At 40.1% G+C, this 19,595-nt stretch overlaps 1 protein-coding gene across 7 annotated transcripts in view; it reads left to right on the forward strand.

The window, feature by feature from the left end:
• Positions 1 to 777: 777 nt before the first annotated feature.
• Positions 778 to 19,595, forward strand: part of IDE (insulin degrading enzyme) — a 55,476-nt gene continuing 36,658 nt past the window's right edge. For 2 of the 7 annotated variants that reach the window (XM_079978590.1, XM_079978591.1), the window contains exons 1-4: positions 2,343 to 2,514; positions 14,837 to 15,021; positions 15,984 to 16,191; positions 17,353 to 17,522. In XM_079978590.1, coding sequence (XP_079834716.1) covers positions 2,384 to 2,514; positions 14,837 to 15,021; positions 15,984 to 16,191; positions 17,353 to 17,522 — 694 coding nt within the window. In that variant the 5' untranslated portion in view covers positions 2,343 to 2,383. The other 5 variants (XM_079978593.1, XM_079978595.1, XM_079978596.1 and 2 more) reach the window with 5 other exon arrangements.

Below are 19,595 nucleotides of genomic sequence, written 5' to 3' on the forward strand. Positions count from 1 at the left end.
CAATTTGAGGAGGATATTGGCAAACTGGAATGTGTGCAGAGGTGGAATGTGTGCAGACTCCCTCAGGCAGTTGTGGACTCTCCTTCCTTGGAGGTTTTTAAGCAGAGGCTGGATGGCCATCTGTCATGAATGCTTTAGTTGAGATTCTTGAATTTCAGGGGGTTGGATTAGATGACCCTCGGGATCCTTCCTTACACAATTCTCTGATTCCACATGTGTTTAATATTCCTGGAAGTCTGAATTATGTTACTCTAATTAAAATATGTCAAATGTCGTCTGTACGACAACTTTGGAAGAAGAAATTAACAGTCTTTTTTAAAATTATACATCATCAGCCAAACAGAACAAGCTTGAAAGCAGCAATTAAAGTTAATGGGAACTTTTGTACTGATTTTATAAAGGTAAAGGTAAAGGTACCCCTGCCCGTACGGGCCAGTCTTGACAGACTCTGGGGTTGTGCGCCCATCTCACTTAAGAGGCCAGGGGCCAGCGCTGTCCGGAGACACTTCCGGGTCACGTGGCCAGCGTGACATCGCTGCTCTGGCTGCTAGAGCCAGAGCCGCACACGGAAACGCCGTTTACCTTCCCTCTGGTAAGCGGTCCCTATTTATCTACTTGCACCCGGAGGTGCTTTCGAACTGCTAGGTTGGCAGGTGCTGGGACCGAGCAGCGGGAGCGCACCCCGCCGCAGGGATTCGAACCGCCGACCTTTCGATCAGCAAGCCCTAGGCGCTGAGGCTTTAACCCACAGCGCCACCTGCGTCCTGATTTTATAGGCTTGTATAATTCTTCCAAAGATTCCTGCCTTGCAGAAATACCCTGAGATCTTCACGATCTACCCCCATTATACTTCAGGATGATGGACTAGGAAAGGGGTATTGGCCTGATCCAGCAGGCTCCTCTTATGAAGTTTGCCTAAATACCAGCCTGCATATAATTTGTGCTTTAAAAGGGAAAAACAACAACAACCCACTAACACCAGAATTTTACACCAAGATCAATAAAATTCTGTGAAAAAAGGATGAATTTTATGACCAGGTGCTGGAGACAAAGAACAGGAAGAGGCTGTTGTCTTCATGGTACGCTTTTAAGTTTTCAACAAGTAGCTTGCTAGTTATAGCTGGAAGTGTAACACTAGACTCCTAGATGGACATTTGGTCTCATCCACACAAAACTAGTTATATGAATATGTAAATTCAAAACAAGGATTTGTACTTATTTGCATAATTTGTTTTGCTTTTAATCTCAGGGAGAGGCAAACATGAATGTAGGAAGGAACCTATATTTCAGACTAGAGGGCTAGAACTTTCCTTTAATAATAAACAGAAACTCTTAGGATGCTGAAGTTTGTGCCCAAGGCTAGTTTTTGCCTCTGTGACAAATACAGGTGCGCCTTGATCATTTAGCTTGATTTTACCGTTGCCATTTCACAGATTACCGGTATTTCTGAAGCCCTTTTTGTCCTTACACCGATTCTACGCAGCTTAGCGCATAGCCCATCGAAATCAAAAGGCATAGGCGCGCCTAGCTGCATCGGATCTGGCTGTTTAAAAAAGGATCCCACACAGGAGACAGGTGATGCTGCCTTCCAACTGCTTCATTACTGGGGCAGCCGATTTCGCATACGTACAACCGTCTAGTAGGCTGTTGTCTGCCGACAATCGTGCCGAGCAAGCCATCCGCCGGCAACAGCCCCTGCCGCATATTGCGTTGTTCTTCCGGAATCGAAAGGATGCAGGGCTCGAGCGATGATGTCTCCTAACCCATTTTAATCGGAAGCAAAACCCAGTGGATGGTGGCAAGACTCGCTCCCCCCCTAGGTAAGTATATATAGTTAGGAGGGTCTCCCGGAGAAGCAGAATGAGAGCGCGCGCGCTGGGGCGTTCCACACATGTGCTAGTTCCTTTCGCACGTGCATGCTTTTAACTCGGAAGTTAAAACGGGGTCGACTATCGAAGCAAAGCGTGCAAAGGGCGAGTGTCTTAGAAACCAGGCTGTCATCATTCTCCATAACGGGAATCCCTCCACCCCGCGATCGAGGAGAGCAGCAGACAGCTCGGCGGCCTTTTGCTCGCTTTCCCGCCGCGTCGCTTCTGCAACCGCCGTCGCCGCCCTCGGCCTCTCTCTTAGCGGTCCCTCCGCAGGAAGGCGACTTGGTTCCCCTCGGCGCCAGGTAGGAGCAGCAGAAGTGCTTCCAGGCCTCGGCGCGGGGCTTGAAGGGAGGAGGAGGTGGGCGAGGGCAGCAGCAGCGACACTCCGCCGGGTAAACGAGGGCAGAGAAAATGGCGCCTCCGCCGGCCAGAAGCGGCTTCAGCTGAGGGAGGAGCGGCGGAGAGGTAGGCCGGGCTTGAGCACCGGCGACAACAGGCAGGGCCGGGATATAATGCGGCAGTGGTTTCCCCGGCTTATTCCTCTCCTCAGCAGGACTGTGCTGCTCTCCTGGGGCTGCTGCTTCGCCCGGCCTCTCGCTCCGCCTCGCCTGCTTTCGCTGCGACAGCGGCTCTTCGTCTCCGGGTATCGTGTCTCCTTCCCCACCTCCTCCGCCACGCGGCGCGCCGTTGCCCCAAAATGGGGGTGTTGTGTGCCAGTGTAGTAGTAGTAGTAGTAGTAGTAGTATTAACGGGGGGGGGGGAGAGGGTGTGTGCGTGCGCGCGCGCCCCCCAGCTCCCTCTTTCCGTTGTGTAAGCCGTTGAGGAGGCGCGCGGAGGAGGGTGGGGTGGGATGTGTCTCTCCACCCCCCCACCTGGGTTTCTGCCCTGGTTGTATAACAGGCGGTTAAATGTGTGTGATTTTTTTGGAGGGGGACCTCTACCTGGGAGCGGGTGAATCAGCGCTAATGCGAGGCCGTGGGGGAAGGGAAGGTGGACTCTGGCACTGAGCTGTTTAAGGAGGGAGGCTTGGCTTTGAGGGGAAGGGGCGGTGTAGCGGCCTCTTTCTCCGACTCTGCGAAGTGACTCTGGTAGGCAAGAAAGGGGGTCGTATGCGGCTGCGAAATAGCCCCCAAGCGATTGAGTCGGGTGTAGTGGTGCAAGTAGGAGTAAGCAAGTCGTAAACAGCTGGCGCAAATAACGCTCAGTGGTTGTTTTCTTTTCCCTACCCCTCCGCCCACCCCTTGTATTTTTTGCTGGGAGTCATGTTTTTAATGGGAGGAATTCAACGTCACATTGGTCGTAACCGGTTTACTAAGGGGAGAACTTAGCAAGCGGCGAACGATCGCTGAAATTCGAGCGAAAGAATGTTTTTTTCGCAGAAAAAAATCTGGGGAATCGGGTTTTTTTCTTCGCAAACTGCGATCGTCTTTAAATACTGTGTCGCCGTCGGTACACGAATGCTTTTCTCTTAGTGTGTGTGGATGTCAGAAACGAGAGCACAAAATACATGCATGCAGGCGAGGGTTTTGCAATATCGTGTTGCTGTTCTTTAAGTGCGACTGTTTTGCATGAGTTGGCAATATTAGTTGTTTACCTACATGGCTGATGGAAAGTACTTCCCTGCAAGTGTGTACGTAACAGGTTTATCAGATCTCCGTTGCCTTTGAAGAGGATTAGCTTTTAATGCTTGCATGGCTTTCATGTGGACTTAAAAACACAGTGCAGACAACTTTGTTTAGAGCAAGAATCGGGAACCATGTTAGCCCAACATTATGTAAGTTAGGAATGCATTAGACACCTTTATAAGTTGTTCCACAGGAAGGAAGCTTCTCTCCCCACCCATTCAAAACTGTGGTTTTGACACTGTTTAACAACTGTTTTACTTTATAGAACACATGCAGCAATGCTAAACACACTTACTTGGGAGTAAGCCCCCACTGAACTAAATAAGACTTCTTAGTAGACAGCTGTACAATTGCACCATAAATCATTTTGAATTCAAAAGGTATGCCATAATTGAACAGAGTAAGATTTGGCTTGTACTCAGAAAACATACTTAAATACAAATGAGGCAACAGTTAGTTTAAATACAGTAGTTTAAGTACAATATACAGCAGGTATATAGGGCATCTGTTTTCTGACAGATTGGTCTGTATGAGGAAGAACAACCACAGCGCTGAACTAAAGCATGCAAAGCTTTGAAAATGTATAGGTTTAGGTTAATGTAGTCAAATGGTACGATGAGGTGCAACAAAGTGCTCTTGGAATTAAGCTCCATTGAACTTGGTGGGAGTTGCCTACCACTAAACATACGTAAATAAGATCAGGTTGTACAGGTTTCCAGTGAATGTGTCATGTAGTAGCAAGATTTTTGAACTTAAGAACTATTATAAAAAATTATTTGATCTATTTATTAAATATAAATCTGTTGCTAACATATTGTTAAGAAAGGATGACTGAGAAGCTTTCACCAAAGGTAACTTAATACTCTGATATATGTTGGAAATAAATGCACCCCTTGATTCTGTTGGAATTAGGCCCACATAACTGCATCAGTAACTTTTTTAAAGAAGTAGAACAAAGGTTTCAACAACACAATCCATAAAATGAGTTGGCAATACTGCAGATTATTTCATGCTTTAATTATTATTTCCTGCCTCTGTGTGCACCACATGCATGTACTGTACACAACATCAGAAGTAGGGCTATCTCCCATTTAAAGAAATCTTAATTTTTAGTTAATCTGCATACATTTGCACATTAAAAGTTCTTCAGATGATTTGATATCTCAGCCCTCCTTCTGTGTCTTCCTGGAGGAAATGGTACTTCTAAAATGTTCTTTGAACTTTTTAATGCATTATCAATACTGATTTTTTAAAAGGTAAATTGAGGATACCTTTCCAGTTGGGCACAATGTTTAATTCATTGATCAAATAGTAGTTGCTGAATCCCACAACAGAAGATAGCTTCGTTTTACTGGAGCAATGGACAGTAGTTGGATTTTCTATTCACCCTATGAATGTTTGGACATTGCCAATACTAATACAATGAGATCATCCATCCAGGCTCCCACCCTACACTGTTACGCCTTTTGTTCACTTTGTTATTTTTTCTTATTAATAAGAAATTCTGTCATCTCCAGAAAAAGGTTTTTTTAACTCCCCCCCCATTTTGGGTTGGGGGCTGTGGTTCCTGTTTGCTGACAGAGTATCTCCATTTCAATGTCAGAGTATGAAATTATGCTCTTTTACTTTCTCTTGATCCCATTAGATTTATAGTACCAGTGTATCATTGAATCTGAAATGTGTGTCACAGTTGTGGGCTACATTGATGTCAAGAACTTCTACCTCAAATCCCTGGGCACAGTTCTTGATGTTTCAGATCTTGTCTACTGAGCAGGGTATAAAACCAACCCTGCAATGTAGTATACTACCACTGCTCCTTAAGTCCAACCAGCCTGGGTTGACCCTTACTGGATGCTTCTAGGATATCAGAGAAGGAGAAGTTAAAAGCAGGGCACTTAGGAACTGGATTCAGTACCAAAGCTTTATCCCAAAAGACAGACACCCATCTTAAATGAGATAGTTATTCAAAAGGAAAGGGGAAAGCATGTGAAATTCCCATAAAAAGTGCAGATCTTAAATACAATTGACAATTATGAATGGAATCATGAAACTAACTTTTTTAAAACAGTGACCCAAAAGCTTCCCTAGCACAGAAAATAGGATCTTGCAGGCGTTACAAAGAAACAGGTACAAGCAACAGGAAAGAAGAGACAAAGGGGTGAAGGCAATGGCTAACTTTATAGTAAAAATGTATAGCAACTGGGGTGAGTCCCCTGAGCCAATCAAAACGCTTCCTGAACTTGGGCATATGTGCATTCTCACAGCAAAAGCCAATTCTCAATTAGCAGGCCCAGTCACTGACCTTGAAACACAGGAGGGTGAGATAACGCAGGTGCTTCAAACTGATGAACTCATCCCAATTACTGATATATAACTGTTTCTCACAGAGGCTTAAAGCAAGAGAGCCATTTTTCTTGACAGATCAGGCCCTAGGTTGCTGATTTCATAAAAGGTTAGTATCTTGATAGAAAATTTGTGTAGCATGTTAATTGAGTCTTCTCTCTGTAAGGCAGGGTAGCTTTCTTTGACTTGGGGGATTCACTTAGGGGCCCCATTCCCGTAGTAGGTGTGGCTGCCACACACTCATTAATGTACTTGCATGTTGCATGTGTGCAGACACTCTTACATAAAATATCCACAGGCAGACAGCCTCCCCACTCCAGCTGATCCACTCTGAGGGTGATTATCATTCCCTCTCTGCTCAGATGATCAATCTCATGACACTGGAGAGTGATTTGAATTCCCTTTGGAGAACTGGGCTCTTCCCACTCCAGCACTGTGTCTGTTTCATTTTCTTTCTTTTTTGCTGCTGCAGCAAAAATCAGAGTTCTGGGAGGGCCAGAAAAATTTGCTTAAGGGGTCAGATCAGACCTGAACTGAGGTTAGCCATCCCTGTTACAAGGTAATCATACAGCAGCAAATAACAAAGAGAGGGTATAGGTTGGCTTTCTTTTATATTTCTAAGGTACCTTCTAGATAAGAATTGATTACAGGAAACAACAAAAGTGGTTAGGAAAAAATTGTGTTACTTTTTTTGGTTAAAGCAGCTGGCAAGAGTGCAGTCCAGTTTTTTAACTAGTTTTTTTTGTAGTATACAGGGTGGCTTAATATTTAAAATATTGGTTGACATATTTCCCAGATATAAATAGGAACCATGTGACAAACTGGTATCTGTTTCTAAGTACCCTATGAAGTAAGTGAGTAGAACCCTCCCAGCAACCAGCTCATCCCACACTTAAACTACCATTGGGACCAATTCTAAGTAGGGTTCCCATGATTAGTAGTCTGTCTCCATCCTTTGTCACTGAAACATTAGATTGTGTGGGCCCTTGTGAAAATGGAAGGACAGTGGGAAACAAGCCAATTAGAGAGGAATACTGTTGGAAGGCCGAAAGAAATGTGATCTTAAACTACAAGAGAAATGAAGGAAAAGGGGAAGCTAGTTTCATTATTTTCCTAAGGTGGGGGGATAATCATAATAAAATGAGTAAATAAGTTCTGCAAAGACTAAAAAGAAGAGATAATTATGCAGACCAGAGCAAGGGCAGGGAGTCTTATCTGGTTTTCTGGGATAAAAATTATACTTCAGGTATATCAAAGGTTGAAGGCATTGACAAATAATCAGTAAGATCAGGGGCTCTTGACCCTTTATTTTGTGAGGAAAGAGAGGTATCAGGTGAATATATCTGGTTATTATATATGCTGGATGGAGTTTACAATTCTGTAGAAAAACAGTGACCTTTGAGTGATGCAAGATAGTCAGCTAGGGATGTAGCTGAATCATTTTGGGCTTCCTACTTGTTTTGATATGAGATAGCAATCTTTCTCTTCATTGTGCGAATAAAGTCCTACGTGCTGCAGTAAATTAACCTTTCAGTTCAGCTCTTGCAGACACCTGTGCACCTCATTGATATTTTCCCATTAAGTTATTGCCAGAGAACTTCAGGCTTTGTGAGCATCTGCTTCTGTGTTGCTGCACTGTGCATGGTATGAAAAAACATATTTTCGAAATGAACTGTTGTGTATTTTTTCCTCTATCTTATTCTCACTTCAGTGAAACTTATCTGTTTCCTCTTCTAAGCATGTTAATGCCTGTTATTGCCACCAAATAGTTTTGTATATGATGATTGAATGGGGGGGGGGGGCTTGTAAGCCATTAAGCCCAACCCCTTGCTCAATACATGAATAATAGCATTTATCCTTCCTGTTATTCCATTTGAGTCACTTCCTGTGTTGCTACCCTTTAATGACAGCACCTGAAATGCCAGAACTTTGTACACCACTTGTGAGGGTTCTTCTTTCAATTAATGTCATTATGTTCATAATTTAATTTTAGTTTATTGTGTTGTATAACACTATGGGTCCTCTTTATTTCTAGAAATTATAAACATAGTTTATCATTACTGAAAATAAATGCTTATGACAGAAGCATTCCTCTAAATCATTCTAAAAGCCTTTATAAACAGCTTGGGAGTCGTATGTGTTTTTGTGTGTATCCTTTCTGTAACTCCTTCCCACGCAATTGTTTAGATCTCAGTTGCAATCCACTTTCATCATAAAAATGTTCTGTTGAAAGCAACTCAAACTTTGCATCCGTGATGTGTGCTGTCGTACAACATTTCCTCTTTAATAGTACAGTATTAACTATTTCAGAACTGGTTATTATTGAGAATCCCCAGGAAGTATAAAGATACACTTTATATATCTAGATATATAAAGCAAAAAGATATACAAGTGGTGAATTGGGGTGTTCATATTCTTGTTTAGAAGAATGCTTATTGTTAATGAGCTCTGGTTTGCCTTGCACAAGCTTAGGAACTAATTTGATGAAACCCATTTCCCTGTTGAGGTTGTGAGAAGTGTCACTAATATATGGCATGTAAGTAATGTGTTTCTCTATAAAAATATCTAGGAGGCAGAGAGAGAGGGAAGAATAAGCCACTATACATCCAAACTGTATCTCCATAGGAAAAGTCCTGTTTTTAATTGAACTGGAAATTAATTGATCTCATTATCTGGGTTATTCCAGGTCAGTGTTTAAGCTGCTATAAATATAGATTACTCAGACTGTCACATGCTAGTTCAATACTTGTTCCCAGAAGTATTATTAGGTACCACCTTAGCAAGTGCATTTAGCTTCTGTTGAAAGTATATTCATAATTATGAGGAGTTTTTTGTGCCTCTAACAGCTGCATAACAGGTAGAATTTCAACAGATGTAGCTTTCTGAAGACTATGTACCATTGCTTGGCAAATTTGTTACATGTTTTATTTGCCTGTCAGAGGCCTAATAAAGACACAGAGCCCTTGCCAGGACAAAAAAAGTAGGAACTGTGAAAGCCAAGGTGTGTGTTAAATTAGATGCATAGGAAGCGCAAGTAGGGATGAGTCATGCTTTTGCTGTATAATGCAGAAGGAAACAGATTCTTACCTACAGTGAGATCTATCAACTCTAGGATTCATTTTCTTTTCTGCTTCTATGTAGCATTTGAACAAGAACTAAACTCGGGATTCTAAAATAAAGCAGACAGTTATCAATTTAAAAATGTCATGACAAAAGCGGGATTCAGGGAGATGCCATTTATACATTTCTGGAGGTACTTTTGACTTAGATTTATGAATTAGGTAGAGTAGAGATATTTGTAGCTGAGTTTGTCAACACTTCGTATGTAAAAGTCTTTAAAACATCATAATTCTTAAAGCGTTTAATCCTGGAAAAAAGTGACAAGTCTGGCCTGTTGTTTAACGTCTGTTTAATGACTTCGATGAAGGAATTGAGGGGATGCTCATCAAATTTGCAGATGACACCTAACTGGGAGGGGTAGGTGATGCTGCAGAAGACAGAATTGGGATTCAAGATGACTTCAACAGATTGGAGAAATGGGCCAAACTAACAAAATGAATTTCAATAGGGACAAATCTAAGGTTCTGCACATAGGCAGCAATAACCAGCTGCACAATTATAAGATGGGGGACACTTGGCTTGCCAGTAGTACATGTGAAAAGGCTTTAGGGGTCTTAGTAGACCACAAACTTAACATGAGTCACTAGTGATTTCTGCATAGCAGGGGAGTTGGACTAGATGATCCTTGAGGTCCCTTCCATGCTTACAATTCTATCTCACTTCCTTGATTACTAGATATAGCCAGTGACTTCTAAACAGTGAACTTAGTAGTTACAGAGATTTTTAAATTACTTGGGGTAAGTAGCAGGTGGTGTAGTGTCACCACTTACCGGTACCTGCCCTCATGTTGCTGCTGCTTAGCTGGAGGACTATTGGGAGGGGAAAGGCAGTAGCAAGGGCAGCATGGTACAAACACACCAGTAAGAGCACTGTACCAACATGGCTTCACCTCCTGGCTAGAGCAACAACTGACCAGAGGTCAGGTGAGTGATGGTACTTCACCACACCACTTGCTTGGGACATGAGTGATGATGCAGATGTGGTTGAAGTCTGACTCTGGAGATATGGGGGTGACACTGCTAGATCTTTTTTGTGTTGTATCACATTGAACAATATAAAAGTGACTTAAAACTACTGAACTGTAATGTATTTAAATAGATCTGTACATTGATAAAAATGCCTCTTTTTCATTACTGAGAGTAATATGTAAAAAAAAAAAAAGCTTGTTATTGGCTGATTTGCCTTTAAATGTCACTATTACTTTAGGAAATATGTCACAATATCAGCCCCCTCATCTTCACTCCCTGTCTTTAAGAGTTTTTTTAAGGTCAACAAGGAATGTGTATAAGGAGGACTAGGCTAAAAACTATGTTAGGGAATGGACTTGGTTATTTTTTATTTGTATATGATAGTAGTGAGTTTTAATGAATTCCTCCAAAGCTCTGAATGCTGTCTTCGTTATAGAAGAGGTGAGAAGTTACATTAACCTGATTGCCATTTGGCAGGAATTGTGCAGCTGGTGAATTTTATTTAATGGAAACATTGGCTTCTGTGGGTGTCATACCTGAATTTGTCAGTTGTGGGAATTTCTGACATTGTAGCCATTTGAATCCTTCTGCTCTACCTTGTGCTATATTTTGCAACATACTGTTCATTACAGGCTTTATTACTCTAATTTAGGACTCATCCTTAACTGTGGATCAAAAGGTAAATGTTGTTAACTGTTCCATAATGTCAGCATTCAGAGGCCAATCAGCCAAAGCAGTACCGGTACTTTATATACAGCTTCTTAGCTCGAGTATAAATTGGGAAAGGCCCACAGCTTAAATGCAAAATGCACTCTTCTGGTTGCTATCTGAGTGAAAAACTTGACTTGGACGCATTCTGTGGACCCTTTCCTCTTACTTCCAGTCCAGTGTCTGTGCCTCAAAACATTTGTATGCTACTTTTACTAAGCTCAGTGCACTTTGCATTAAAATGAAAAGCAGTACTTAAAATCTGATAGAACATAAAAGCACAAAAAACCACAACCTAATAATAAAAGTCATACCACTCCAAAGCATCCTATTTATCTGCTGTCTACTTCATGTAAAATAGTTTGCAAATCCCTCCAGAATGCCATCAAGACAGACTTTTTTTATTTAAAAAAATCCATTTAGGAAGTTATTCCAGAATCTCGGAGTGATAACAAATGAAAGGCTGGCTTTTAGCTGCTCATTTCACTTCCTGAGGAAATACAGAGCAGGACTTGATCTTTTATCGTTACACCATAATACAGAGAGAGGTGGTCCCTGTTGATGAATGCTGGGTCCAGGCTGTGCATGATTTAAAGCAGGGATAGGGAGCTTGTGGCCTTCCAGATGATCCCATCGCCCCCTAGTCAACATGACCCATAGTCGGGGATGATGGAAGTTGTAGTCCAGAAACAACTATAGGGTCACAGGTTAGCTTTCTCTGGTTTAAAGGTAAGTACCATGATATTGAATTAGGCTCAGAAGTTCTCAGGAAACTAGTACAGCTCCTGCAAAATTGATTATATGTTAATCACCTCCCCATGTTCATCAGGAAGTAAGCAGTGATATTCTGTACTAGCTGTAGTTCATGAGTCATTTATGAGGGTAGCTGAACGTAGTACACATTGCATTACTTGATTTTCAAGGTGATAAAAACATGGGTCAGTGGGGTGAGATCTCATTGATTTAAATTGTTGCAGATTCTGTCCAAGACTATGCCTAGGCTCCAAACAACATTAGATGATTATGTGCATAACCTCCCTCCAATGCTTTAGGGTTATTTACTCACATCTCTTCCGACTTGTCTGGATACAATTAGTTTGGCTGACCACATCCACACCTTCTATGTCACAGAGCAAGCCAGTCAGCAAATCACATAGCTGAAGTTAACTCTTGGTTAGAGAATCAGTCTTCACAGATTTAGCTGAGTACTCCTTGTCTCAAGTCTCCTCCTCTCCAGGGCTTCTTGCAAGCAATTGGAGACTTTGCCTGTGTGCAGTCTGTCTGCTTTGCCCATTTTATCCCTCTCTTGGTTCTGTGAGTTGGGAGTGGGAACTTGTTGCAGCAGGAGAGGGAGACACCCATGACTCTTCACCAGCCTGACTCATCTCTGCCTTTTGACCTCCCTTCTTCTACTCTCCAGCTTCATCCTCTGATTCTTGACTTCTTTCTGCCACACTCTCCCAACTCACTGAGCCCTGTTATCCCTTCAGCTTCCAACATCTCAACTTCCCAGTCTTCTCCCTCTGACTACTCATCGTTGTCCCACTACCATTCTTTGGGCTCTGAGCCTTCTTCCCTTGGTGGCTCCTCAATTGGTTCCTCCCAATACTTGGCTATGACATTCTAGTCACTGGTTCAGAACTAAGCGATTCCTGGACTGGGTGGTATCAAGATATGAATGATGTCTCACCTCAAAGTCCTGGATGGTATCTACCAACGGTTTCATATAGACGTTAAACAGCATTAGTGGCAGAGTGAGGCTTGTGGAACACAAGTCAGTTCCTTTTATGCTCCACTGGTCACTCCAATACTAGGTCTCAACTCATGTCCCCAATCTAAGCTAGGAAATCAGCTGGGCATCTGGTGCACTGTTGAACTCCCAACTTGAACCTGAATCCCAACATAAGCTCCATAGAGTCCGACTTCTGTCTGAACTGAATACCTATTCAACTCTCAAATATGACATCCGTGTATCATATTGGCTCTATTTCCTTCTGTTTTTTTAAACCCCACTAAACCCCTACTTTTTAACTATTATTTCTTATTAATTTATCCTACTCCTCTGTTACTGGAGCAGTTGTTGCTATTACAGGCTTTCACTTCTACAGCTGCCTGACCCCTCAGTTTGATTCTTAATTGTGCCTGTCTGCAACCTCTGCTCTTTGGCATGGTATCTTTTGACTATTTTTTTCTTTTGCTTGTCTTGTTGACACCTGCTGTTTCATAGGTTAGCACAGTTCTCAATGAGGGATGAGGAAGTCTATACAGAGCAAGATGAACACCTTGATTTTAGAAATGCAGTGTGCTGTAGCTGAGATGAAACTGGTTTGCATAAAACATCAATGTAAAATGTTTAGTATATAAGTGAGGGCTATGGACTTTGGTAGTGTCAGTAGACAGTGGAATTTTACTATGTGGTTTAAGCCGTGGTCAGTATGAGATTGATTGGAGAACATAAAAATATTTATGCAAGTAAGTTTATTTTTATTTATGTTTCTCTATTAAAATGTTTTAAAATATCCACTATTCCATATGGATAGATGTCCTCTGCACAGTTGCATGAGAATTGACTGTGTGGAACCCAAAATGCTTTTTGTAGACCTTGCTAACTATTTGGGGTGTGCGATTGTGATGGCTGAACGTAGTCTTTAAATATGTGGTCTGATTTTGGCCTAGATATGTAATATTCCTTAAACACACTATTCTCTAGTACTTATTTCGCCTTCCTCTAAGTCTTAATTTTTCACATTCTTCTGTTACCTTTTTTTAAAAAAAAAAGTAAATAGCACTGTTCCCAAAATTCTATGCTCTTATTTTTCCTTTTGAAGTTTCTTTACTTTTGTGGCAGTAACAGTAATGATGGAATAGCTTTGTAGTTTTATCAAATGAATTATTTAGAACAATCGTAATGTGATGCTGTTCTGCTCCAAATAGCTAATACACTTTGTATTTGTCTTCAGTGTTTCAGCCTGGTGGTGTAATTGCCAGGAGACACTGGGAACAAATCATTCAGCACTTTAGTTTGCAGAGTACAAGATACTTGGGTGAAAGAGGCGAGAATGATCTAGGAACTGAAAAGGGACCTTGTTAACAGGCTGATCTTGTGTCTTTCTACTCAGAAATAAGTCTCATAGTTTTCAGTTTGGCTTGCTCTTGGGTAAGTGTGGATAGAATTGCAGCACAAATGCATTTTTATTTGGCAGGTTGCAGAAGGCATGCTGTTCCTTTTAGGCATATATTTTAAATATATATTTATATGCCTTACATGAAAGCCAAGAAACAGGAGACTGTATGCAAAGGCATGACAGAACAAGAAGCTCTTGCAATGATGCCTGGTACCTGGAATATGTGCAGGGATGGTTTTCTTATTTTTCTATGCTTCTTCTTTTCTTTTGTTCCTATCTTCTAGCTAGATCAATGACAGGTCAGGAATAGGGTGTATGTAGCATGAACAAATACAGGAAATGCAATTATATTTATTCAGTTCCGAATAAGGGTGTAGTCAGGTAAATAGCCCAGCATGAATGACTTCACCTTTCATGTGGGCTTGAATTAATTCACAGAATCACGGACATTGAAGTAAACTGTTTTTGGCTTGTCATTGGGAGTGTGGTTGTGACATTTTGAACCTGCTTGGTCAGTTCATTTTGGCTCTCTAGCATTCTATATTCATTGTAAAGCAATTCATCATGGATTTAAAGAGCTACTCGTTAAATCTACTCTTGGCAGATGAAAATGATGTTATAAACTAGGCTTTACTGCATCATAACTGAAAGAATGCTTTTATTTAGACAAGCATATGTTGATTTTACATTGCACTTTTTTTCAATATATAGACAATATTATCAGTTAGTGAAGGCTGACAGCAACTATATTCTTACAGATAAAAAGGAAATAAAGTATAGGCTTTGAAATATTATAAAATAGATATTAATAAACTGGATTCACTGTGACCATTATTAGGCCAACTTGTTATTGAAAGCACTCAGAGCTGTTCTACATTTGAAGGAAGTAATATAGCTTTAGTCTATTGATTTCAGTGAACTTAAGTATGCCTTACAGTGTTGGACTGTGGACAATAAGTTTTTGATCTGGACCTTCTAGAGTTGAGTGTTCTTGAGTTGCAGATGCGTCTCCCCCTTTTCTTTCTTAGGCTATTTGAACTGAGATATCACTTTAACTTCTACTGCTTTTTTTTTAGGCTTCAGCAAGCAACACACAACAAAATGAATCGTTTTGCTATTAAAAGAATAGCAAATGATATTATCAAATCACCTGAAGATAAACGAGAGTATCGTGGGCTAGAACTGGCAAATGGCATCAAGGCAATGCTTATCAGTGACCCCACTACAGACAAGTCTTCAGCTGCACTTGATGTACACATAGGTATATGATCATCTATAATATATTGTAACTTGGTTTTGCACTGTAATCTAATTCAAATGCGATAACTTTAAAAAGAATGGTTTACAACCTTCTACATTCTACACTGAGGCTCCAATCCTAGTTTTGCTTACTTGGAAGTTGACATTATTTGGAAGTGCACAAAACTCCATTGAACTCCCAGGAAGTATTCAGAAGTAAGTCCTGTTGAATTCAGTGCAGCTTTCTCCCAGGTAAATGGAAGTAGGATTGTAGCTTAGCCAGATTAGCCTCAGAAGTTAGGTTTGTCATAAAACTGGCTGTATAAATTACTTGTTCTAAAGCAGGTTTAAGTTTTTCAAGGATGAATGATGGAAGAACTCAATTTATATGCTCCATATCCTTCTGCGCTTAAGCTCCCAGTGTGTCTGCTGGGAAATTAAAATAGTTTAATTTCCTGGTATAAATTAATGGCATATGGCATGTCATATGAAAATTATTCCTTGTGTAATATGTTTGAGAAGTCAGATAGTAGGCCTAAAAATGATGTATTTGCATGTTAAGCAAACATGAAATTAGAACATGGTTGTTACTAGATGTTCTGATTAAAAACCAAAAACCAAAATGGTTACATATGTATGTCCTGCTTTATCAAATATCTTTTCTTTGTAGTTTGAAGTGCTTGGGGTGCTCACATAAACCACTTGCCTCTGATTTCCAGCTAACACCTTTCCTATAGCTTCTCTAAAGTTAGTATGAAGCAGCTGTATACTAGCAGATGCATTCCAGCCTAGCTTTTCTGCAAAGGGAAATGGAGCTATATAATTTCCTAAATATTTGCAATCATAATCAGTAAGATGATTTCTCTGACCCAGAGAAAAGTGTTAAAATGTTGATTGTTCTGGATGATTTGATTGCTTTATACTGAATTTGTGTATCAGCTTTTAAAGTAAGACTCTATTTCTGCCCATTTCTCCTATTCATAGGGTCATTATCTGATCCCCCTAACATTGCTGGGTTAAGCCATTTTTGTGAACATATGCTTTTTTTGGGAACTGAGAAATACCCAAAAGAAAATGAGTACAGCCAATTTCTCAGTGAACACGCAGGAAGTTCAAATGCTTTTACCAGTGGAGAACACACCAACTTTTATTTTGATGTATCACATGAACACTTGGAAGGTGCCCTGGACAGGTGAGCATATCTATTAATGATTAAATATATTGGTTTGGTTTTGTCTTTCCAGCAAGCACAATTAACATGGGAGTCCTACCAGATGATAACATTATTTAGTGTATTTATTACTTCTGCTTTTTCATAATAATGACTTTAATACAATTGTAAAGACTAAATTACTGAAATACTTTAAACATCTTGGGAATAACAGCGATAAAAGAAAACATATGGAATGAGCCCTTACGGTAGTATATCAAAATAGGTTTTTTGTGAGGAGAGACTCATCAACAGTATGGCGAGTGTCTTAAAAATGTCATATGGTTTAGCATTTTGCTGTTACTTTACATAGCCATGAAAGTGTTGCATAGGAACCTCACATATGTTTGTTCTATAAATATATTCTGCTTACACTCTCAGCATATGTTGCATATTTATCAGCTGACTCTCAAAGGCTCTGTGGAATTTTATATTTGGTGAAAATAGGGATATTCAAGCTACTGCTGCACGCTGTATATTTGATTTTACTTCAGAGTTAGCAAAACAACAGTGCAATCTCTGGTATGTCTACTCAGAAGTAAGTTGAATTTGGTGGGGCTTACTCCCAGGTAATTTAGCATGATTTTTTTTCAAAGACAAAGTAATTAACAGATTGCACAGCCCTCACTCATGTCATGGTCTTTGTCCTTTTACTTTTTTTTAAAAAAAGTGATTTGGTTCATGTTGAGGGCCAAGGAGAGGCATAGTAACGTTCGCTTTGGTGATTTTGGAAGGGTCCTCAGTACATCTGTGTAGAGCAGGTCCCAAAGCTCTATTTTCATAGACACACAGCAGGCCTCTGCTAAGGAAACTTTCAGTGGCTAGTTCATAAGACAACAGCAAGAAGAAGCAGATCTGAGGTAGCAAAAAGGCAGCTGATGGTATCTTGCTCATAGATTGTGTCCTGTCTGCTAAAAAGGTCATTATAGTAAACTGCACTAGATTAGAACATATGATGAGACTACTTAGCAACAGAGTGGCTCCAGGTGAACAAAAGTTTTAATTAAATTGTGGGCAAATCCTATCCTGAACTGATAATAAATTGTGTGCTTCTCCACACTGAACATGAATTTCATATGTTAAACTATCAACAATGTAATTGTCAAAACATTGATTTGGGAAATCTGACTTTTTTTCTTGCAGGTTTGCTCAGTTTTTCTTGTGCCCTCTGTTTGATGAAAGCTGCAAAGACAGAGAAGTGAATGCTGTTGATTCTGAGCATGAGAAGAATTTAATGAATGATGCTTGGAGACTATTTCAGCTGGAAAAGGCTACTGGAAATCCCAATCACCCCTTCAGTAAATTTGGAACAGGTATTTAATCTTCCATTACATTTGCACATGATCTGCTTTCGATTGGGGAGTCCCTTTAAACTGTGCAGTGCTGTGAGGCTCCAAGGCATTATTTTATATTGGAAAAAATATATTATGAAGCAGAATGCCTTGTATGGCTGGAAGATTGGATCACTTTGGAAAAAGCAGATTTATTAGACCTGGAGGGCTTTAACAACAGGTATGGATAGCACGCCTACCTTGCATATGAGAAGATTAAAGTCAGAGCTGCACCCCAATTAAGTACTTCTGGGGAGAAATACATGAGGAGTTGAAAAAAAATGCTTAAAATCCCACTAATGAAAAAACCAGAGGCTTACCTACTGGGCCTATTAGGGAAAGAAATACTGAAATTGAAAAAAAGAATTTTCTTATATGCAACCACCGCAGCTAGAATAGTAATAGCACCTAAATGGAAAGCTAAAGAATTACCTACCAAGGAGGAATGGATTCTCAAATTAAATGAATATTTAAAATTGGCTAAACTAACAGCATCCATACGACAGCAGTCAAATCAAAAACTGAAAAATGAATGGCAATGCTTTGATGACCATATGGCAAAATACTGCTCCAAAAAAGACATGCTAATATGCTTAGACTAAGAATGTAAATGCATCAAAACAATAAATTATCAGTGACATATGTATGTATATAGAGAAAATAAAAACAACCAGAATGCAATGATAAGGGTAAAATGGATTCTAGAGAAGACGAGTAGTGGTGGAGGGAAGTTAAACAGGGTGGTGGGTTCATTTTATTTTGTTTTTGTTCTTTTTCTTTTTTGGATATTGTATAATGATTTAATGTATAATGATTTAATGTTTCTTTTCTGTTATGTATTTTTTTCTCTTTTTCTCTTAAATTGTATGATGGAAAATCTGTTTTTTGTTTTTTTTTTAAGAATGTGTTAAAATAAAAACATGTTGTATGGAAATTATTTGATGATGTAGCCTTTACACATGGTGGTTTACTGCATTTGATTCACCTTTAAAAGCAACTGAGAATGTGTCACATTTATTTAACAGAATTTATATCCAGTTGATAATTACAAAGCTTATAAGTGGTTTACAAGAAGTATTAAAATTACCAATAAAAAGCAATTTAAGAATAAATACTGTAATTAAAAGCATTTAAAAGATAATTAAAATTAACAGTAGACTGAAGAGCGATTAAAGCATGTCAACATCTACATGGATGGGCTTGCGTAAACAAAAATGTTTTAAGCAGATCATAAAAGAGTACTTAGGTAGAGAGTTTCAAAGTGTGAGTGCTGCCACACTAGAAGAAATATTTCTTTATAAGTGTGGAAAAAGTATTATATAGCTGTACTGGTGGAAGAAACCTCTCTCGGCACTGCTTCTTAAACGAGAAAACAAAGCAATTCCTGAGAAATTTTCCAGAAAGATATTGTGGTTGATGCCACAGTAAAGTTCAGATGAATCAGTGTGTTTCACTTCCCTTGTCTCTTTTTCAGCATAGATCATCCACCCTTCTGATTGAAATGTGCTTTGAATCTGTGATAGCAGAGGGTTTAAGTCTGGTTAAGTGAGAGCAGCATGCAAGCTCACTCCTAAGGTTTTATTCCGTCCGTTTATTACAGCGGTATTACCTTTGGTGAACGTATTAGGTTTAAAATGGTGGTAGCAAGATCCCTTTCTGATAATGGTCACTTTTTGTCTTAAACATGATTTCAAAAACTCTTATTTTCAAATGTAGTTGCAGTCTTTAAAATAATAAAAAAAGAAAACAGAAGCTTAAAGAGGTATAGCAGCACCAGATACTCTGCCATGTGAAGTGCAGATGTTGAGTCAGATTCCACTAACCTAGTGTGCTAGCGGAAGCCAGTGCAAGGACTCCAATTAGTACAACAGGGCTTTCCTCCCCCTCCACAACCCCCAAATCTGCTCTGGAGGGTCAGGATAACAGGGCATGGGGAGGGGAAGAAAGGGGGGATCATTCTGTCTGGCAAGCAATCAGGAAAGTGCAATGTTGAATTATTCTGTAAGGGTGGCAATTCACAATAAAAGTGTACGGAGACCTGAACTACTGTGCATT

Source organism: Podarcis cretensis, assembly GCF_951804945.1.
Source record: "Podarcis cretensis genome assembly, chromosome: 5".
Taxonomy (NCBI): domain Eukaryota; kingdom Metazoa; phylum Chordata; class Lepidosauria; order Squamata; family Lacertidae; genus Podarcis; species Podarcis cretensis.